Source organism: Oncorhynchus tshawytscha, linkage group LG11 (assembly GCF_018296145.1).
Source record: "Oncorhynchus tshawytscha isolate Ot180627B linkage group LG11, Otsh_v2.0, whole genome shotgun sequence".
Lineage (NCBI taxonomy): Eukaryota > Metazoa > Chordata > Actinopteri > Salmoniformes > Salmonidae > Oncorhynchus > Oncorhynchus tshawytscha.
This window is the reverse complement of record NC_056439.1, coordinates 53,348,528-53,371,195: the sequence shown is the minus strand read 5'-3', so window position 1 is coordinate 53,371,195 and position 22,668 is coordinate 53,348,528. Positions and strand designations below refer to the sequence as shown.

Here is a 22,668-nt window from a genome sequence, read left to right as displayed (position 1 = left end):
CTGATAAAGAGTTAACCAATAGCTACCTGGACCAATAGCTACCTGGACCAATAGCTACCTGGACCAATAGCTTCCTGGACCAATATCTACCTGGACCTATAGCTACCTGGACCAATAGCTTCCTGGACCAATAGCTACCTGGACCAATAGCTACCTGGACCAATAGCTACATGGACCAATAGCTACCTGGACCAAAAGCTACCTGGACAAATAGCTACCTGGACTGACTGATAAAGAGTTAACCAATAGCTACCTGGACCAATAGCTACCTGGACCAATAGCTACCTGGACCAATATCTACCTGGACCAATAGCTACCTGGACCAATAGCTTCCTGGACCAATAGCTACCTGGACCAATAGCTACCTGGACCAATAGCTACCTGGACCAATATCTACCTGGACCAATATCTACCTGGACCTATAGCTACCTGGACCAATAGCTTCCTGGACCAATAGCTACCTGGACCAATAGTTACCTGGACCAATAGCTACCTGGACCAATAGCTACCTGGACCAATAGCTTCCTGGACCAATAGCTACCTGGACCAATAGCTACCTGGACCAATAGCTACCTGGACCAATAGCTACCTGGACCATAAGCTACCTGGACCAATAGCTACCTGGACTGACTGATAAAGAGTTAACCAATAGCTACCTGGACCAATAGCTACCTGGACCAATAGCTACCTGGACCAATAGCTTCCTGGACCAATATCTACCTGGACCTATAGCTACCTGGACCAATAGCTTCCTGGACCAATAGCTACCTGGACCAATAGCTACCTGGACCAATAGCTACATGGACCAATAGCTACCTGGACCAAAAGCTACCTGGACAAATAGCTACCTGGACTGACTGATAAAGAGTTAACCAATAGCTACCTGGACCAATAGCTACCTGGACCAATAGCTACCTGGACCAATATCTACCTGGACCAATAGCTACCTGGACCAATAGCTTCCTGGACCAATAGCTACCTGGACCAATAGCTACCTGGACCAATAGCTACCTGGACCAATATCTACCTGGACCAATAGCTACCTGGACTGACTGATAAAGAGTTAACCAATAGCTACCTGGACCAATAGCTACCTGGACCAATAGCTACCTGGACCAATAGCTACCTGGACAAATAGCTACCTGGACTGACTGATAAAGAGTTAACCAATAGCTACCTGGACCAATAGCTACCTCGACCAATAGCTACCTGGACCAATAGCTTCCTGGACCAATAGGTAGCTGGACCAATAGCCAACTGGACCAATAGCTACCTGGACCAAGAGCTACCTGGACTAATAGCTACCTTGACCAATAGCTACCTGGACCAATAGCTACCTGGACCAATAGGTATCTGGACCAATAGCTACCTGGACCAATAGCTACCTGGAACAATAGCTTCCTGAACCAATAGCTACCTGGACCAACAGCTACCTGGACCAATAACTACCTGGACGAATAGCTACCTGGACCAATAGCTACCTGGACCAATAGCTACCTGGACCAATAGCTACCTGGACCAATAGCTACCTGGACCAATAGCTACCTGGACCAATATCTACCTGAACCAATAGCTACCTGGACTGACTGATAAAGAGTTAACCAATAGCTACCTGGACCAATAACTACCTGGACTGACTGATAAAGAGTTAACCAATAGCTACCTGGACTGACTGATAAAGAGTTAACCAATAGCTACCTGGACCAATAGCTACCTGGACCAATAGCTACCTGGACCAATAGCTACCTGGACTAAAAGCTACCTGGACAAATAGCTACCTGGACTGACTGATAAAGAGTTAACCAATAGCTACCTGGACTGACTGATAAAGAGTTAACCAATAACTACCTGGACCAATAGCTACCTGGACCAATAGCTACCTGGACCAATAGCTACCTGGACCAAAAGCTACCTGGACCAATAGCTACCTGGACTGACTGATAAAGAGTTAACCAATTGCTACCTGGACGAATAGCTACCTGGACCAATAGCTACCTGGACGAATAGCTACCTGGACCAATAGCTACCTGGACCAATAGCTACCTGGACCAATAGCTTCCTGGACCAATAGCTACCTGGACCAATAGCTACCTGGACCAATATCTACCTGGACCTATAGCTACCTGGACCAATAGCTTCCTGGACCAATAGCTACCTGGACCAATAGCTACCTGGACCAATAGCTACCTGGACCAATAGCTACCTGGACCAAAAGCTACCTGGACAAATAGCTACCTGGACTGACTGATAAAGAGTTAACCAATAGCTACCTGGACCAATAGCCACCTGGGCCAATAGCTACCTGGACTGACTGATAAAGAGTTAACCAATAGCTCCCGGGACCAATAGCTACCTGGACCAATAGCTACCTGGACCAATAGCTACCTGGACCAATAGCTACCTGGACCAATATCTACCTGGACCAATAGCTACCTGGACTGACTGATAAAGAGTTAACCAATAGCTACCTGGACCAATAGCTACCTGGACCAATAGCTACCTGGACCAATAGCTACCTGGACCAAAAGCTACCTGGACAAATAGCTACCTGTACTGACTGATAAAGAGTTAACCAATAGCTACCTGGACCAATAGCTACCTGGACCAATAGCTACCTGGACCAATAGCTTCCTGGACCAATAGCTAGCTGGACCAATAGCTACCTGGACCAATAGCTACCTGGACCAAGAGCTACCTGGACTAATAGCTACCTTGACCAATAGCTACCTGGACCAATAGCTACCTGGGCCAATAGGTATCTGGACCAATAGCTACCTGGACCAATAGCTAACTGGACCAATAGCTACCTGGACCAATAGCTTCCTGAACCAATAGCTACCTGGACCAACAGCTACCTGGACCAATAACTACCTGGACGAATAGCTACCTGGACCAATAGCTACCTGGACCAATAGCTACCTGGACCAATAGCTACCTGGACCAATAGCTACCTGGACCAATAGCTACCTGGACCAATAGCTACCTGGACCAATAGCTACCAGGACCAATATCTACCTGAACCAATAGCTACCTGGACTGACTGATAAAGAGTTAACCAATAGCTACCTGGACCAATAGCTACCTGGACCAATAGCTACCTGGACCAATAGCTTCCTGAACCAATAGCTACCTGGACCAATAGCTACCTGGACCAATAGCTACCTGGACCAATAGCTTCCTGGACCAATAGCTACCTGGACCAATAGCTACCTGGACCAATAGCTACCTGGACTGACTGATAAAGAGTTAACCAATAGCTACCTGGACTAATAGCTACCTGGACAAATAGCTACCTAGACCAATAGCTACCTGGACCAATAGCTGCGGCTGCTACTGTTTATCATCTTTCCTGTTTCCTAGTCACTACCTATATGTACGCATCTACCTTAGTTATCTCGTACATCGACTCGGTACTGGTACCCCTGGACATCGACTCGGTACTGGTACCCCTGGACATCGACTCGGTACTGGTACCCCTGGATATTGACTCGGTACTGGTACCCCTGGACATTGACTCGGTACTGGTACCCCTGGATATCGACTCGGTACTGGTACCCCTGGATATTGACTTGGTACTGGTACCCCTGGACATCGACTCGGTACTGGTACCCCTGGATATCGACTCGGTACTGATACCCCTGGACATCGACTCGGTACTGGTACCCCTGGATATCGACTCGGTACTGATACCCCTGGATATCGACTCGGTACTGGTACCCCTGGATATCGACTCGGTACTGGTACCCCTGGATATCGACTCGGTACTGGTACCCCTGGACATCGACTCGGTACTGGTACCCCTGGATATCGACTCGGTACTGGTACCCCTGGATATCGACTCGGTACTGGTACCCCTGGACATCGATTCGGTACTGGTACCCCTGGATATCAACTCGGTACTGGTACCCCTGGATATCGACTCGGTACTGGTACCCCTGGATATAGCATTGGTGGCTCCTCAGAGGAGGAAGGGATACACTTAAAAAGTTGTCCTTTTTAGATAAAACTAGACTAAATATATTCACAGTTTAAAACATACTGTTTTGCAATGAAGGTCTACAGTAGCGTCAACAGGGCTCTGTAGGGTAGCACCATGGTGTAGCCGGAGGACAGCTAGTTTCCATCCTCCTCTGGGTACATTGACTTCAATACAAAACCTAGTAGGCTCACCCCCTTCCATATACTTACTATACACACAGAGAGAGAGAGAGACATTTCGTTATTTTTTTTCTCAAACAGAGGGATGCTATGTTAGCTAGCTGGCTATGAATATCCAACACAACACTGGAACTCAGGGTAAGCTTTGGTTTCACAATTTTTTTAACTAATTTATAGCCAACGAGACCCGCCGTTGTCACCTCAAATGTTTATTTCGACCTGTGTGCACCCACGTTGTAAATTTAAATATTTTTCTCTCTGCATGGTTGGGAAGGGCCCGTAGTTAAGAATTTCACTATTAGTCTACATCGGTTGTTTACAAAGCATGTGACAAATCAATTTGTTTCCATTTTTACTTATGACATCTCTTGCTCAGATCATCGAGGAGTTCTTCAACCACACCTGGTGGTCCAGACATAATCAGTCGATGCCAGATCACAGCCTGACCTTCCTGTGGTCCCTCTCCGTCAGCATCAAGGACTTTGGAGCCCTGCTAGGGTCACTAGGGGTCAAGTGTCTGGCTGACACCTACGGCAGGTGGGTTCTACCTAGTGTTGCTTCGGCAGGTGGGTTCTAACTGGTGTTGCTTCGGCAGGTGGGTTTTACCTACTGTTGCTTCGGCAGGTGGGTTCTACCTAGTGTTGTTTCGGCAGGTGGGTTCTACCTACTGTTTCTTCGGCAGGTGGGTTCTACCTAATGTTGCTTCGGCAGGTGGGTTCTACCTAGTGTTGCATCGGCAGGTGGGTTCTACCTAGTGTTGCTTCGGCAGGTGGGTTCTAACGGGTGTTGCTTCGGCAGGTGGGTTTTACCTACTGTGGCTTCGGCAGGTGGGTTCTACCTAGTGTTGTTTCGGCAGGTGGGTTCTACCTAGTGTTGCTTCGGCAGGTGGGTTCTACCTAGTGTTGCTTCGGCAGGTGGGTTCTACCTAGTGTTGCTTTGGCAGGTGGGTTCTACCTAGTGTTGCTTCGGCAGGTGGGTTCTACCTAGTGTTGCTTTGGCAGGTGGGTTCTACCTAGTGTTGCTTCGGCGGGTGGGTTCTACCTAGTGTTGCTTCGGGGGTGGGTTCTACCTACTGTTTCTTCGGCAGGTGGGTTCTACCTAATGTTGCTTCGGCAGGTGGGTTCTACGTAGTGCTGCTTCGGCAGGTGGGTTCTACATAGTGTTGCTTCGGCAGGTGGGTTCTACCTGGTGTTGCTTCGGCAGGTGGGTTCTACCTAGTGTTGCGTCGTCAGGTAGGGTTCTACCTAGTGTTGCTTCGGCAGGTAGGGTTCTACCTAGTGTTGCTTCTGCAGGTGGGTTCTACCTGGTGTTGCTTCGGCAGGTGGGTTCAACCTAGTGTTGCTTCGGCAGGTAGAGTTCTACCTAGTGTTGCTTCTGCAAGTAGGTTCTACCTAGTGTTGCACCGGCAGGTGGGTTCTACCTAGTGTTGCTTCGGCAGGTGGGGTCTACCTAGTGTTGCTTTGGCAGGTGTGTTCTACGTAGTGTTGCTTCGGCAGGTGGGTTCTACCTAGTGTTGCATCAACAAGTGGGTTCTACCTAGTGTTGCTTCGGCAGGTGGGTTCTACCTAGTGTTGCTTCGGCAGGTGGGTTCAACCTGGTGTTGCTTCGGCAGGTGGGTTCTACCTAGTGTTGCTTCGGCAGGTAGGGTTCTACCTAGTGTTGCTTCGGCGGGTGGGTTCTACCTGGTGTTGCTTCGGCAGGTGGGTTCTACCCAATGTTGCTTCGGCAGGTGGGTTCTACCTAGTGTTGCTTCGGCAGGTGGGTTCTACCTAGTGTTGCTTCGTCAGGTAGGGTTCTACCTAGTGTTGCTTCGGAAGGTAGGGTTCTACCTAGTGTTGCTTCGGCAGGTGGGTTCTACCTGGTGTTGCTTCGGCAGGTGGGTTCAACCTAGTGTTGCTTCGGCAGGTAGAGTTCTACCTAGTGTTGCTTCTGCAAGTAGGTTCTACCTAGTGTTGCATCGGCAGGTGGGTTCTACCTAGTGTTGCTTCGGCAGGTGGGGTCTACCTAGTGTTGCTTTGGCAGGTGGGTTCTACGTAGTGTTGCTTCGGCAGGTGGGTTCTACCTAGTGTTGCATCAACAAGTGGGTTCTACCTAGTGTTGCTTCGGCAGGTGGGTTCTACCTAGTGTTGCTTCGGCAGGTGGGTTCTACCTAGTGTTGCTTCGGCAGGTAGGGTTCTACCTAGTGTTGCTTCTGCAGGTGGGTTCTACCTGGTGTTGATCGGCAGGTGGGTTCTACCTAGTGTTGCTTCGGCAGGTGGGTTCTACCTGGTGTTGCTTCGGCAGGTGGGTTCTACCTAGTGTTGCTTCGGCAGGTGGGTTCTACCTAGTGTTGCTTCGGCAGGTGGGTTCTACCTACTGTTTCTTCGGCAGGTGGGTTCTACCTAATGTTGCTTCGGCAGGTGGGTTCTACCTAGTGTTGCATCGGCAGGTGGGTTCTACCTAGTGTTGCTTCGGCAGGTGGGTTCTAACTGGTGTTGCTTCGGCAGGTGGGTTTTACCTACTGTTGCTTCGGCAGGTGGGTTCTACCTAGTGTTGTTTCGGCAGGTGGGTTCTACCTAGTGTTGCTTCGGCAGGTGGGTTCTACCTAGTGTTGCTTCGTCAGGTAGGGTTCTACCTAGTGTTGCTTCGGCAGGTAGGGTTCTACGTGGTGTTGCTTCGGCAGGTGGGTTCAACCTAGTGTTGCTTCGGCAGGTAGAGTTCTACCTAGTGTTGCTTCTGCAAGTAGGTTCTACCTAGTGTTGCATCGGCAGGTGGGTTCTACCTAGTGTTGCTTCAGCAGGTAGGGTTCTACCTAGTGTTGCTTCGGCAGGTGGGTTCTACCTGGTGTTGATCGGCAGGTGGGTTCTACCTAGTGTTGCTTCGGCAGGTGGGTTCTACCTACTGTTGCCTTGGCAGGTGGGTTCTACCTGGTGTTGCTTTGGCAGGTGGGTTCTACCTAGTGTTGCTTCGGCAGGTATGGTTCTACCTAGTGTTGCTTCGGCGGGTGGGTTCTACCTAGTGTTGCTTCGGCAGGTGGGTTCTACCTAGTGTTGCTTCGGCAGGTGGGTTCTACCTAGTGTTGCTTCGGCAGGTGGGTTCTACCTAGTGTTGCTTCGGAAGGTGGGTTCTACCTGGTGTTGCTTCGGCAGGTGGGTTCTACCTAGTGTTGCTTCGGAAGGTAGAGTTCTATCTAGTGTTGATTCGGAAGGTGGATTCTACCTAGTGTTGCTTCGGCAGGTGGGTTCTACCGAGTGTTGCTTCGGCAGGTGGGTTCTACCTAGTGTTGCTTCGGCGGGTGGGTTCTACCTACTGTTTCTTCTGCAGGTGGGTTCTACCTAATGTTGCTTCGGCAGGTGGGTTCTACCTAGTGTTGCTTCGGCAGGTGGGTTCTACCTAGTGCTGCTTCGGCAGGTGGGTTCTACATAGTGCTGCTTCGGCAGGTGGGTTCTACCTGGTGTTGCTTCGGCAGGTGGGTTCTACCTAGTGTTGCTTCGTCAGGTAGGGTTCTACCTAGTGTTGCTTCGGCAGGTAGGGTTCTACCTAGTGTTGCTTCGGCAGGTGGGTTCTACCTGGTGTTGCTTCGGCAGGTGGGTTCAACCTAGTGTTGCTTCGGCAGGTAGAGTTCTACCTAGTGTTGCTTCTGCAAGTAGGTTCTACCTAGTGTTGCATCGGCAGGTGGGTTCTACCTAGTGTTGCTTCGGCAGGTGGGGTCTACCTAGTGTTGCTTTGGCAGATGGGTTCTACATAGTGTTGCTTCGGCAGGTGGGTTCTACCTAGTGTTGCATCAACAGGTGGGTTCTACCTAGTGTTGCTTCGGCAGGTGGGTTCTACCTAGTGTTGCTTCGGCAGGTGGGTTCTACCTAGTGTTGCTTCGGCAGGTAGGGTTCTACCTAGTGTTGCTTCTGCAGGTGGGTTCTACCTGGTGTTGATCGGCAGGTGGGTTCTACCTAGTGTTGCTTCGGCAGGTGGGTTCTACCTGGTGTTGCTTCGGCAGGTGGGTTTTACCTACTGTTGCTTCGGCAGGTGGGTTCTACCTAGTGTTGTTTCGGCAGGTGGGTTCTACCTAGTGTTGCTTCGGCAGGTGGGTTCTACCTAGTGTTGCTTCGTCAGGTAGGGTTCTACCTAGTGTTGCTTCGGCAGGTAGGGTTCTACCTAGTGTTGCTTCGGCAGGTGGGTTCTACCTGGTGTTGCTTCGGCAGGTGGGTTCAACCTAGTGTTGCTTCGGCAGGTAGAGTTCTACCTAGTGTTGCTTCTGCAAGTAGGTTCTACCTAGTGTTGCATCGGCAGGTGGGTTCTACCTAGTGTTGCTTCAGCAGGTAGGGTTCTACCTAGTGTTGCTTCGGCAGGTGGGTTCTACCTGGTGTTGATCGGCAGGTGGGTTCTACCTAGTGTTGCTTCGGCAGGTGGGTTCTACCTACTGTTGCCTTGGCAGGTGGGTTCTACCTGGTGTTGCTTTGGCAGGTGGGTTCTACCTAGTGTTGCTTCGGCAGGTATGGTTCTACCTAGTGTTGCTTCGGCGGGTGGGTTCTACCTAGTGTTGCTTCGGCAGGTGGGTTCTACCTAGTGTTGCTTCGGCAGGTGGGTTCTACCTGGTGTTGCTTCGGCAGGTGGGTTCTACCTAGTGTTGCTTCGGCAGGTAGAGTTCTATCTAGTGTTGATTCGGAAGGTGGATTCTACCTAGTGTTGCTTCGGCAGGTGGGTTCTACCGAGTGTTGCTTCGGCAGGTGGGTTCTACCTAGTGTTGCTTCGGCGGGTGGGTTCTACCTACTGTTTCTTCTGCAGGTGGGTTCTACCTAATGTTGCTTCGGCAGGTGGGTTCTACCTAGTGTTGCTTCGGCAGGTGGGTTCTACCTAGTGCTGCTTCGGCAGGTGGGTTCTACATAGTGTTGCTTCGGCAGGTGGGTTCTACCTGGTGTTGCTTCGGCAGGTGGGTTCTACCTAGTGTTGCTTCGTCAGGTAGGGTTCTACCTAGTGTTGCTTCGGCAGGTAGGGTTCTACCTAGTGTTGCTTCGGCAGGTGGGTTCTACCTGGTGTTGCTTCGGCAGGTGGGTTCAACCTAGTGTTGCTTCGGCAGGTAGAGTTCTACCTAGTGTTGCTTCTGCAAGTAGGTTCTACCTAGTGTTGCATCGGCAGGTGGGTTCTACCTAGTGTTGCTTCGGCAGGTGGGGTCTACCTAGTGTTGCTTTGGCAGATGGGTTCTACATAGTGTTGCTTCGGCAGGTGGGTTCTACCTAGTGTTGCATCAACAGGTGGGTTCTACCTAGTGTTGCTTCGGCAGGTGGGTTCTACCTAGTGTTGCTTCGGCAGGTGGGTTCAACCTGGTGTTGCTTCGGCGGGTGGGTTCTACCTAGTGTTGCTTCGGCAGGTGGGTTCTACCTAGTGTTGCTTCGGCAGGTGGGTTCTACCTGGTGTTGATCGGCAGGTGGGTTCTACCTACTGTTTCTTCGGCAGGTGGGTTCTACCTACTGTTGCCTCGGCAGGTGGGTTCTACCTGGTGTTGCTTCGGCAGGTGGGTTCTACCTAGTGTTGCTTCGGCAGGTATGGTTCTACCTAGTGTTGCTTCGGCGGGTGGGTTCTACCTAGTGTTGTTTCGGCAGGTGGGTTCTACCTAGTGTTGCTTCGGCAGGTGGGTTCTACCTACTGTTTCTTCGGCAGGTGGGTTCTACCTAATGTTGCTTCGGCAGGTGGGTTCTACCTAGTGTTGCATCGGCAGGTGGGTTCTACCTAGTGTTGCTTCGGCAGGTGGGTTCTACCTGGTGTTGCTTCGGCAGGTGGGTTCAACCTAGTGTTGCTTCGGCAGGTAGAGTTCTACCTAGTGTTGCTTCTGCAAGTAGGTTCTACCTAGTGTTGCATCGGCAGGTGGGTTCTACCTAGTGTTGCTTCAGCAGGTAGGGTTCTACCTAGTGTTGCTTCGGCAGGTGGGTTCTACCTGGTGTTGATCGGCAGGTGGGTTCTACCTAGTGTTGCTTCGGCAGGTGGGTTCTACCTACTGTTGCCTTGGCAGGTGGGTTCTACCTGGTGTTGCTTTGGCAGGTGGGTTCTACCTAGTGTTGCTTCGGCAGGTATGGTTCTACCTAGTGTTGCTTCGGCGGGTGGGTTCTACCTAGTGTTGCTTCGGCAGGTGGGTTCTACCTAGTGTTGCTTCGGCAGGTGGGTTCTACCTGGTGTTGCTTCGGCAGGTGGGTTCTACCTAGTGTTGCTTCGGCAGGTAGAGTTCTATCTAGTGTTGATTCGGAAGGTGGATTCTACCTAGTGTTGCTTCGGCAGGTGGGTTCTACCGAGTGTTGCTTCGGCAGGTGGGTTCTACCTAGTGTTGCTTCGGCGGGTGGGTTCTACCTACTGTTTCTTCTGCAGGTGGGTTCTACCTAATGTTGCTTCGGAAGGTGGGTTCTACCTAGTGTTGCTTCGGCAGGTGGGTTCTACCTAGTGCTGCTTCGGCAGGTGGGTTCTACATAGTGTTGCTTCGGCAGGTGGGTTCTACCTGGTGTTGCTTCGGCAGGTGGGTTCTACCTAGTGTTGCTTCGTCAGGTAGGGTTCTACCTAGTGTTGCTTCGGCAGGTAGGGTTCTACCTAGTGTTGCTTCGGCAGGTGGGTTCTACCTGGTGTTGCTTCGGCAGGTGGGTTCAACCTAGTGTTGCTTCGGCAGGTAGAGTTCTACCTAGTGTTGCTTCTGCAAGTAGGTTCTACCTAGTGTTGCATCGGCAGGTGGGTTCTACCTAGTGTTGCTTCGGCAGGTGGGGTCTACCTAGTGTTGCTTTGGCAGATGGGTTCTACATAGTGTTGCTTCGGCAGGTGGGTTCTACCTAGTGTTGCATCAACAGGTGGGTTCTACCTAGTGTTGCTTCGGCAGGTGGGTTCTACCTAGTGTTGCTTCGGCAGGTGGGTTCAACCTGGTGTTGTTTCGGCGGGTGGGTTCTACCTAGTGTTGCTTCGGCAGGTGGGTTCTACCTAGTGTTGCTTCGGCAGGTGGGTTCTACCTGGTGTTGATCGGCAGGTGGGTTCTACCTACTGTTTCTTCGGCAGGTGGGTTCTACCTACTGTTGCCTCGGCAGGTGGGTTCTACCTGGTGTTGCTTTGGCAGGTGGGTTCTACCTAGTGTTGCTTCGGCAGGTATGGTTCTACCTAGTGTTGCTTCGGCGGGTGGGTTCTACCTAGTGTTGTTTCGGCAGGTGGGTTCTACCTAGTGTTGCTTCGGCAGGTGGGTTCTACCTACTGTTTCTTCGGCAGGTGGGTTCTACCTAATGTTGCTTCGGCAGGTGGGTTCTACCTAGTGTTGCATCGGCAGGTGGGTTCTACCTAGTGTTGCATCGGCAGGTGGGTTCTACCTGGTGTTGCTTCGGCAGGTGGGTACTACCTACAGTTGCTTCGGCAGGTGGGTTCTACCTAGCGTTGCTTCGGAAGGTGGGTTCTACCTGGTGTTGCTTCGGCAGGTGGGTTCTACCTAGTGTTGCTTCGGCAGGTAGAGTTCTATCTAGTGTTGATTCGGAAGGTGGATTCTACCTAGTGTTGCTTCGGCAGGTGGGTTCTACCGAGTGTTGCTTCGGCAGGTGGGTTCTACCTAGTGTTGCTTCGGCGGGTGGGTTCTACCTACTGTTTCTTCTGCAGGTGGGTTCTACCTAATGTTGCTTCGGCAGGTGGGTTCTACCTAGTGTTGCTTCGGCAGGTGGGTTCTACCTAGTGCTGCTTCGGCAGGTGGGTTCTACATAGTGTTGCTTCGGCAGGTGGGTTCTACCTGGTGTTGCTTCGGCAGGTGGGTTCTACCTAGTGTTGCTTCGTCAGGTAGGGTTCTACCTAGTGTTGCTTCGGCAGGTAGGGTTCTACCTAGTGTTGCTTTGGCAGGTGGGTTCTACCTGGTGTTGCTTCGGCAGGTGGGTTCAACCTAGTGTTGCTTCGGCAGGTAGAGTTCTACCTAGTGTTGCTTCTGCAAGTAGGTTCTACCTAGTGTTGCATCGGCAGGTGGGTTCTACCTAGTGTTGCTTCGGCAGGTGGAGTCTACCTAGTGTTGCTTTGGCAGATGGGTTCTACATAGTGTTGCTTCGGCAGGTGGGTTCTACCTAGTGTTGCATCAACAGGTGGGTTCTACCTAGTGTTGCTTCGGCAGGTGGGTTCTACCTAGTGTTGCTTCGGCAGGTGGGTTCAACCTGGTGTTGCTTCGGCGGGTGGGTTCTACCTAGTGTTGCTTCGGCAGGTGGGTTCTACCTAGTGTTGCTTCGGCAGGTGGGTTCTACCTGGTGTTGATCGGCAGGTGGGTTCTACCTACTGTTTCTTCGGCAGGTGGGTTCTACCTACTGTTGCCTCGGCAGGTGGGTTCTACCTGGTGTTGCTTCAGCAGGTGGGTTCTACCTAGTGTTGCTTCGGCAGGTATGGTTCTACCTAGTGTTGCTTCGGCGGGTGGGTTCTACCTAGTGTTGTTTCGGCAGGTGGGTTCTACCTAGTGTTGCTTCGGCAGGTGGGTTCTACCTACTGTTTCTTCGGCAGGTGGGTTCTACCTAATGTTGCTTCGACAGGTGGGTTCTACCTAGTGTTGCATCGGCAGGTGGGTTCTACCTAGTGTTGCATCGGCAGGTGGGTTCTACCTGGTGTTGCTTCGGCAGGTGGGTACTACCTACAGTTGCTTCGGCAGGTGGGTTCTACCTAGTGTTGCTTCGGCAGGTGGGTTCTACCTAGTGTTGCTTCGGCAGGTGGGTTCTACCTAGTGTTGCTTCGGCAGGTGGGTTCTACCTGGTGTTGCTTCGGCAGGTGGGTTCTACCTAGTGTTGCTTCGGCAGGTAGAGTTCTATCTAGTGTTGATTCGGAAGGTGGATTCTACCTAGTGTTGCTTCGGCAGGTGGGTTCTACCGAGTGTTGCTTCGGCAGGTGGGTTCTACCTAGTGTTGCTTCGATGGGTGGGTTCTACCTACTGTTTCTTCTGCAGGTGGGTTCTACCTAATGTTGCTTCGGCAGGTGGGTTCTGCCTAGTGTTGCTTCGGCAGGTAGGTTCTACCTACTGTTTCTTCAGCAGGTGGGTTCTACCTAGTGTTGCTTCGGCAGGTGGGTTCTACCTAGTGTTGCTTCGGTGGGTGGGTTCTACCTACTGTTTCTTCTGCAGGTGGGTTCTACCTAGTGTTGCTTCGGCAGGTGGGTTCTACCTAGTGTTGCTTCGGCAGGTAGGTTCTACCTACTGTTTCTTCAGCAGGTGGGTTCTACCTAGTGTTGCTTCGGCAGGTGGGTTCTACCTAGTGTTGCTTCGGCAGGTGGGTTCTACCTGGTGTTGCTTCGGCAGGTGGGTTCTACCTAGTGTTGCTTCGGCAGGTGGGTTCTACCTGGTGTTGCTTCGGCAGGTGGGTTCTACCTAGTGTTGCTTCGGCAGGTGGGTTCTACCTGGTGTTGCTTCGGCAGGTGGGTTCTACCTAGTGTTGCTTCGGCAGGTAGAGTTCTATCTAGTGTTGATTCGGAAGGTGGATTCTACCTAGTGTTGCTTCGGCAGGTGGGTTCTACCTAGTGTTGCTTCGGCAGGTAGGTTCTACCTACTGTTTCTTTGGCAGGTGGGTTCTACCTAGTGTTGCTTCGGCAGGTGGGTTCTACCTAATGTTGCTTCGGCAGGTGGGTTCTACCTAGTGTTGCTTCGGCAGGTGGGTTCTACCTAGTGTTGCTTTGGCAGGTGGGTTCTACGTAGTGTTGCTTCGGCAGGTGGGTTCTACCTAGTGTTGCATCAACAGGTGGGTTCTACCTAGTGTTGCTTCGGCAGGTGGGTTCAACCTGGTGTTGCTTCGGCGGGTGGGTTCTACCTAGTGTTGCTTCGGCAGGTAGGGTTCTACCTAGTGTTGCTTCGGTGGGTGGGTTCTACCTGGTGTTGCTTCGGCAGGTGGGTTGTACCTAGTGTTACTTCGGCAGGTAGGGTTCTACCTGGTGTTGATCGGCAGGTGGGTTCTACCTACTGTTGCCTTGGCAGGTGGGTTCTACCTGGTGTTGCTTCGGCAGGTGGGTTCTACCTAGTGTTGCTTCGGCATGTATGGTTCTACCTAGTGTTGCTTCGGCGGGTGGGTTCTACCTAGTGTTGCTTCGGCAGGTGGGTTCTACCTAGTGTTGCTTCGGCAGGTGGGTTCTACCTAGTGTTGCTTCGGCAGGTGGGTTCTACGTAGTGTTGCTTCGGCAGGTGGGTTCTACCTAGTGTTGCATCAACAGGTGGGTTCTACCTAGTGTTGCTTCGGCAGGTGGGTTCTACCTAGTGTTGCTTCGGCAGGTGGGTTCAACCTGGTGTTGCTTCGGCGGGTGGGTTCTACCTAGTGTTGCTTCGGCAGGTAGGGTTCTAGCTAGTGTTGCTTCGGTGGGTGGGTTCTACCTGGTGTTGCTTCGGCAGGTGGGTTGTACCTAGTGTTACTTCGGCAGGTAGGGTTCTACCTGGTGTTGATCGGCAGGTGGGTTCTACCTAGTGTTGCTTCGGCAGGTGGGTTCTACCTACTGTTGCCTTGGCAGGTGGGTTCTACCTGGTGTTGCTTCGGCAGGTGGGTTCTACCTAGTGTTGCTTCGGCGGGTGGGTTCTACCTACTGTTTCTTCTGCAGGTGGGTTCTACCTAATGTTGCTTCGGCAGGTGGGTTCTACCTAGTGTTGCTTCGGCAGGTGGGTTCTACCTAGTGCTGCTTCGGCAGGTGGGTTCTACCTGGTGTTGCTTCGGAGGGTGGGTTCTACCTAGTGTTGCTTCGGAGGGTAGGGTTCTACCTAGTGTTGCTTCGGCAGGTAGGGTTCTACCTAGTGTTGCTTCGGCAGGTGGGTTCTACCTGGTGTTGCTTCGGCAGGTGGGTTCAACCTAGTGTTGCTTCGGCAGGTAGAGTTCTACCTAGTGTTGCTTCTGCAAGTAGGTTCTACCTAGTGTTGCATCGGCAGGTGGGTTCTACCTAGTGTTGCTTCGGCAGGTGGGGTCTACCTAGTGTTGCTTTGGCAGATGGGTTCTACATAGTGTTGCTTCGGCAGGTGGTTTCTACCTAGTGTTGCATCAACAGGTGGGTTCTACCTAGTGTTGCTTCGAGAGGTGGGTTCTACCTAGTGTTGCTTCGGCAGGTGGGTTCAACCTGGTGTTGCTTCGGCAGGTGGGTTCTACCGAGTGTTGCTTCGGCAGGTGGGTTCTACCTAGTGTTGCTTCGGTGGGTGGGTTCTACCTACTGTTTCTTCTGCAGGTGGGTTCTACCTAGTGTTGCTTTGGCAGGTGGGTTCTACCTGGTGTTGCTTCGGCAGGTGGGTTCTACCTAGTGTTGCTTCGGCAGGTAGGTTCTACCTACTGTTTCTTCAGCAGGTGGGTTCTACCTAGTGTTGCTTCGGCAGGTGGGTTCTACCTGGTGTTGCTTCGGCAGGTGGGTTCTACCTGGTGTTGCTTCGGCAGGTGGGTTCTACCTAGTGTTGCTTCGGCAGGTGGGTTCTACCTAGTGTTGCTTCGGCAGGTGGGGTCTACCTAGTGTTGCTTTGGCAGATGGGTTCTACATAGTGTTGCTTCGGCAGGTGGGTTCTACCTAGTGTTGCATCAACAGGTGGGTTCTACCTAGTGTTGTTTCGGCAGGTGGGTTCTACCTAGTGTTGCTTCGGCAGGTGGGTTCAACCTGGTGTTGCTTCGGCGGGTGGGTTCTACCTAGTGTTGCTTCGGCAGGTGGGTTCTACCTAGTGTTGCTTCGGCAGGTAGGGTTCTACCTAGTGTTGCTTCAGCAGGTAGGGTTCTACCTAGTGTTGCTTCGGCAGGTGGGTTCTACCTACTGTTGCCTCGGCAGGTGGGTTCTACCTGGTGTTGCTTCGGCAGGTGGGTTCTACCTGGTGTTGCTTCGGCAGGTATGGTTCTACCTAGTGTTGCTTCGGCGGGTGGGTTCTACCTAGTGTTGTTTCGGCAGGTGGGTTCTACCTAGTGTTGCTTCGGCAGGTGGGTTCTACCTACTGTTTCTTCGGCAGGTGGGTTCTACCTAATGTTGCTTCGGCAGGTGGGTTCTACCTAGTGTTGCATCGGCAGGTGGGTTCTACCTAGTGTTGCATCGGCAGGTGGGTTCTACCTGGTGTTGCTTCGACAGGTGGGTACTACCTACAGTTGCTTCGGCAGGTGGGTTCTACCTAGTGTTGCTTCGGCAGGTGGGTTCTACCTGGTGTTGCTTCGGCAGGTGGGTTCTACCTAGTGTTGCTTCGGCAGGTGGGTTCTACCTGGTGTTGCTTCGGCAGGTGGGTTCTACCTAGTGTTGCTTCGGCAGGTGGGTTCTACCTGGTGTTGCTTCGGCAGGTAGAGTTCTATCTAGTGTTGATTCGGAAGGTGGATTCTACCTAGTGTTGCTTCGGCAGGTGGGTTCTACCGAGTGTTGCTTCGGCAGGTGGGTTCTACCTAGTGTTGCTTCGATGGGTGGGTTCTACCTACTGTTTCTTCTGCAGGTGGGTTCTACCTAATGTTGCTTCGGCAGGTGGGTTCTACCTAGTGTTGCTTTGGCAGGTGGGTTCTACCTGGTGTTGCTTCGGCAGGTGGGTTCTACCTAGTGTTGCTTCGGCAGGTGGGTTCTACCTAGTGTTGCTTCGGCAGGTGGGTTCTAGCTAGTGTTGCTTCGGCAGGTGGGTTCTACCTGGTGTTGCTTTGGCAGGTGGGTTCTACCTAGTGTTGCTTCGGCAGGTGGGTTCTACCTGGTGTTGCTTCGGCAGGTGGGTTCTACCTAGTGTTGCTTCGGCAGGTGGGTTCTACCTGGTGTTGCTTCGGCAGGTGGGTTCTACCTAGTGTTGCTTCGGCAGGTAGAGTTCTATCTAGTGTTGATTCGGAAGGTGGATTCTACCTAGTGTTGCTTCGGCAGGTGGGTTCTACCTAGTGTTGCTTCAGCAGGTAGGTTCTACCTACTGTTTCTTTGGCAGGTGGGTTCTACCTAGTGTTGCTTCGGCAGGTGGGTTCTACCTAATGTTGCTTCGGCAGGTGGGTTCTACCTAGTGTTGCTTCGGCAGGTAGGTTTTACCTACTGTTTCTTCGGCAGGTGGGTTCTACCTAGTGTTGCTTCGGCAGGTGGGTTCTACCTAGTGTTGCTTCGGCAGGTGGGTTCTACCTGGTGTTGCTTTGGCAGGTGGGTTCTACCTACTTTTGAATCCCTCTTCCCTCTCCTCAGGCGTAACTCCATCCTGATAGTGAATGCCCTGTCGGTGGTGGGAGCCTGTTTGATGTTTGCCTCGAAGGCCAATGAGTCCTTTGAGATGCTGATCGTTGGCCGGCTGGTGTTCGGTCTGTTCTGTGGCCTTGTGATGAGTCTCAACCCTCTCTACATCCAGGAAGTCTCCCCCACCAACCTCAGAGGGGCCTTCGCTACCCTCAACCAGGTCTCCTTCGCTACGGGCATACTCCTGGGCATGGTGAGAATAGACGCTGTCCACCCTGACAGAGATCGTGTAAATTGTTTCACACGATATGATTACCAACATGACTTTCATTGAAATGAAGCTGCAGCAATGATACAACTTTCAGAGGGGGACAGATGTAACAATGAGCTGATGTGGTGTAACAATGAGTGGCAAAGAGTACAAACAGGGTTAACAGTAGTGTTGTTACACTGTAGGGTTAACAGTAGTGTTGTTAGACTGTAGGTGGCAGGGTTAACAGTAGTGTTGTTACACTGTAGGGTTAACAGTAGTGTTGTTAGACTGTAGGTGGCAGGGTTAACAGTAGTGTTGTTAGACTGCAGGGTTAACAGTAGTGTTGTTAGACTGTAGGGTTAACAGTAGTGTTGTTAGACTGTAGGGTTAACAGTAGTGTTGTTAGACTGTAGGTGGCAGGGTTAACAGTGGTGTTGCTAGACTGTAGGTGGCAGGGTTAACAGTAGTGTTGTTAGACTGTAGGTGGCAGGGTTAACAGTAATGTTGTTAGACTGTAGGTGGCAGGGTTAACAGTAGTGTTGTTAGACTGCAGGGTTAACAGTAGTGTTGTTAGACTGTAGGGTTAACAGTAGTGTTGTTAGACTGTAGGGTTAACAGTAGTGTTGTTAGACTGTAGGTGGCAGAGTTAACAGTAGTGTTGTTAGACTGTAGGTGGCAGAGTTAACAGTAGTGTTGGTAGACTGTAGGGTTAACAGTAGTGTTGGTAGACTGTAGGGTTAACAGTAGTGTTGTTAGACTGTAGGGTTAATTTAACAGTAGTGTTGTTAGACTGTAGGGTTAACAGTAGTGTTGTTAGACTGTAGGTGGCAGGGTTAACAGTGGTGTTGCTAGACTGTAGGTGGCAGAGTTAACAGTAGTGTTGTTAGACTGTAGGGTTAACAGTAGTGTTGTTAGACTGTAGGGTTAACAGTAGTGTTGTTAGACTGTAGGGTTAACAGTAGTGTTGTTAGACTGTAGGTGGCAGAGTTAACAGTAGTGTTGTTAGACTGTAGGGTTAACAGTAGTGTTGTTAGAGTGTTGTTAGACTGTAGGGTTAACAGTAGTGTTGTTAGACTGTAGGGTTAACAGTAGTGTTGTTAGACTGTAGGTGGCAGGGTTAACAGTGGTGTTGCTAGACTGTAGGTGGCAGGGTTAACAGTAGTGTTGTTAGACTGTAGGTGGCAGGGTTAACAGTAATGTTGTTAGACTGTAGGTGGCAGGGTTAACAGTAGTGTTGTTAGACTGCAGGGTTAACAGTAGTGTTGTTAGACTGTAGGGTTAACAGTAGTGTTGTTAGACTGTAGGGTTAACAGTAGTGTTGTTAGACTGTAGGTGGCAGGGTTAACAGTGGTGTTGCTAGACTGTAGGTGGCAGAGTTAACAGTAGTGTTGTTAGACTGTAGGGTTAACAGTAGTGTTGTTAGACTGTAGGGTTAACAGTAGTGTTGTTAGACTGTAGGGTTAACAGTAGTGTTGTTACACTGTAGGGTTAACAGTAGTGTTGTTAGACTGTAGGTGGCAGGGTTAACAGTAGTGTTGTTAGACTGTAGGGTTAACAGTAGTGTTGTTAGACTGTAGGGTTAACAGTAGTGTTGTTAGACTGTAGGGTTAACAGTAGTGTTGTTAGACTGTAGGGTTAACAGTAGTGTTGTTAGACTGTAGGTGGCAGAGTTTTAACAGTAGTGTTGTTAGACTGTAGGTGGCAGAGTTAACAGTAGTGTTGTTAGACTGTAGGGTTAATTTAACAGTAGTGTTGTTAGACTGTAGGGTTAACAGTAGTGTTGTTAGACTGTAGGTGGCAGGGTTAACAGTGGTGTTGCTAGACTGTAGGTGGCAGGGTTAACAGTGGTGTTGCTAGACTGTAGGGTTAACAGTAGTGTTGTTAGACTGTAGGTGGCAGGGTTAACAGTAGTGTTGTTAGACTGCAGGGTTAACAGTAGTGTTGTTAGAATGTAGGTGGCAGAGTTAACAGTAGTGTTGTTAGACTGTAGGGTTAACAGTAGTGTTGTTAGACTGTAGGGTTAACAGTAGTGTTGTTAGACTGTAGGTGGCAGGGTTAACAGTGGTGTTGCTAGACTGTAGGTGGCTTTGAGATTATGTTTTTTCTCTGTTGTTGTTATTTCTAGGTAGCTGGTCTTGAAACAGTGCTGGGGACGAAAGAGCTGTGGGCTATGATGTTATCCCTGTCTCTGATACCTGCCCTGCTACAGTACCTGGCCCTCCCCTTCTGCCCTGAGAGCCCCAGATACCTGCTCATCAACCGCGGTCAGGAGAGCCAGGCAGAGACTGGTGGGTAGCACTGTCACACAGTACACACTGTTGTAATGTAATAATATTTTATATACAGTTCATGATATATACATCACATGCGACCTGTAACAAGACTAGGCAATAAGCCCATTTAATGAGTTATCTGACTGCATAAAAATTATTTAGCAATATTTAATGCAACAGCTGTGTCAGGTTTCAAAAAAGCTTTACGGAAAAAGCACACCATGCAATAATCTGAGTACAGCGCTAAGCCACAAAAACAAGCCATACAGATACCCGCCATGTTGTGGAGTCAGTAAAAGTCAGAAATAGAGTTATAAATATTCACTTCCATTTGATGATCTTCATCAGAATGCACTCCCAGGAATCCCAGTTCCACAATACATGTTCGTTTTGTTCGATAAAGTTCATCTTTATGTCCAAATACCTCCTTTTTGTTAGCACGTTTAGTTCACCAATCGAAATTCACAAGGCGCGGGCAAGTCCAGGCAAAGGTCCAGAGGAAAAGTCAAAACAGTTCTATTACAGTTCGTAGAAACATGTCAAACGAAGTATAGAATCAATCTTTAGGATGTTTTTAGCATAAATCTTCAATAATGTTCCAAAAGGACAAATCCTTTGTCTTTAGAAAGGAAAGGGAACGCAGCTCGCTTTCACGGCCACGCGCATGACTTAGTTCAAGGCTTTCTGTCAGACCCCTGGTTGAAACAGCTCTTATTCGCTCCCCCTTCATAGTAGAAGCCTGGAACAAGGTTCTAAAGACTGTTGACATCTAGTGGAAGCCAGAGGAAGTGCAATATGACCCCATTAACATCTGTATATTCGAAAGGCAATGACTTGAAAAACTACAAACCTCAGATTTCCCACTTCCTGGTTGGATTTTTCTCAGGTTTTCGCCTGCCATATGAGTTCTGTTATACTCACAGACATCATTCAAACCATTTCAAAAACATCAGAGTGTTTTCTATCCAAATCTACTAATAATATGCATATATTAGCTTCCGGCCTGAGTAGCAGGCAGTTTACTCTGGGCATATTTTTCATCCGAACGTGAAAATACTGCCCCCTATCCTAAACAGGTTAAGGAGAAGTATATCTTTAATTCTATGTATAACACTTGTATCTTTTATCAAAGTTTATGATGGGTATTTCTGTAAATTGATGTGGCTCTCTGTAAATTCGCCGGATGTTTTCGAGTCACAACATTACTGAACATAATGCGCCAATGTAAACTGAGATTTTTGGATGTAAATATGAACTTTATCGAACAAAACATACATGTATTGTGTAACATGAAGTCCTATGAGTGCAATCTGATGAAGATCATCAAAGGTTAGTGATTAATTTTATCTCTATTTCTGCTTTTTGTGACTCCTCTCTTTGGCTGGAAAATGGCTGTATGTTTTTCTGTGACTAGGCGCTGACCTAACATAATCGTATGGTGTGCTTTCGCTGTAAAGCCTTTTTGAGATCGGACATGATGGCTAGATTAACAAGAAGTTAAGCTTTAATTTGGTGTATTGCACTTGTGAATGGATGAAAGTTAAATATTTCTAAAAAATATTTTTGAATTTCGCGCTCTGCCATTTCAGCTGATGTTGTCGAAACCCCCTAGCCTTAAGAACACCATAGAGTTACAATACTAGGAAGAAATGTCTGGGAATCAAATTCTAAATACAAGTATATTTCATTATGAGACAGACAAGCTACCTTTGAGATGATTTGTGCTCTGTTCCAGCGAATCTCTGCACGTCACCTAGAAATAACCTGGACAAATCATGTAGAAATGGCCTGGTCCAAATCATGTAAAAATGACCTGGTCAAATCATGTAGAAATGACCTGGACAAATCATGTAGAAATGACCTAGTCAAATCATGTAAAAATGACCTAGTCAAATTATGTAGAAATGACCTAGTCAAATCATATAGAAATGACCTAGTCAAATTATGCTATTTTTCGCATGCTTGAAGTTCTGATTTGAACTGCTCTATTTTGCCCTCTGATGTCCTCTAGGACTTCACAGTCGTACCAAACATGTTTGACCCTAGTTTGCTGTGTCGCATTTCTTTCTTCCCAAGTAAAAACACAACAAGCTCTGGGATTAACATGTTCTTAGATGTTTTATTTTGCCAGCCAATATACAGCCAGTCATGAAGACTTTAACCCCCTAGTCGATTCAAATGTAAGACCTTATCCGTTTTGATCAAATCATTCATACGAGTTAATTGCCATAAATCCAAAAGCATCATCACCATCATGTAAACAGTGTATTTGTTATACATACAGTAACAAAAAAAGATTTTAGATTCTTCAAAGTAGCCACCCTTTGCCTTGATGACAGCTTTACACACTCTTGGCATTCTCTCAACCAGTTTCACCCGGAATTTTTTTACCAAACATTCTTGAAGGCGTTCCCACATATGCCGAGCACTTGTTGGCTGCTTTTTCCTTCACTCTAAGGTTCGTGTCTCTGCAGAGTGCCGGTACTGATAAGTAGCCGTTGGAGATACTGCGAGACACTGGGGGAGTCCTTCATTTAGGAAGGTTTTTTACCTTTGTCTGACACTTCAGCAACTGATTACAGTGTGTTAGTAAAAGGCGTGGAGATGGGTTGCATGGAAGCTCCTTTTGTATATTGTGGATCTCGAGTCTGATCTTATTTCTGGTTCTGTTGTCTTTGGAGTGAGGCCTAGCCTACTGGTGAAAAGGGGTCTCATTCATTTTGGGAAACGATTTGGCTGGAGGGAAGGTCGTAACAAATCCTGTCGTTTGTAAGGAATCCAGAGTAGAGGAACCTGATGGGTTATCAGAAAAGTACCCTAAAGTGTTCCCAGCATGTTTCGTTACACGTGCTATGTCAAAGAAAGAAAGTTTAATGTTGAGGAGGATGTCATCGATCCCACCATGGTCTATCTGTCCGAGACGTTTATGGG

At 49.5% G+C, this 22,668-nt stretch overlaps 1 protein-coding gene across 1 annotated transcript in view; it reads left to right on the top strand.

Moving 5' to 3' along the window:
• The window catches only part of LOC112238586 (solute carrier family 2, facilitated glucose transporter member 1), a 47,976-nt gene that overhangs the window by 11,932 nt on the left and 13,376 nt on the right, over positions 1 to 22,668 (top strand). The window contains exons 2-4 of the mRNA XM_042330342.1: positions 4,535 to 4,695; positions 17,224 to 17,464; positions 19,590 to 19,752. Coding sequence (XP_042186276.1) covers positions 4,535 to 4,695; positions 17,224 to 17,464; positions 19,590 to 19,752 — 565 coding nt within the window. The remainder of the gene's footprint in view (positions 1 to 4,534; positions 4,696 to 17,223; positions 17,465 to 19,589; positions 19,753 to 22,668) is intronic.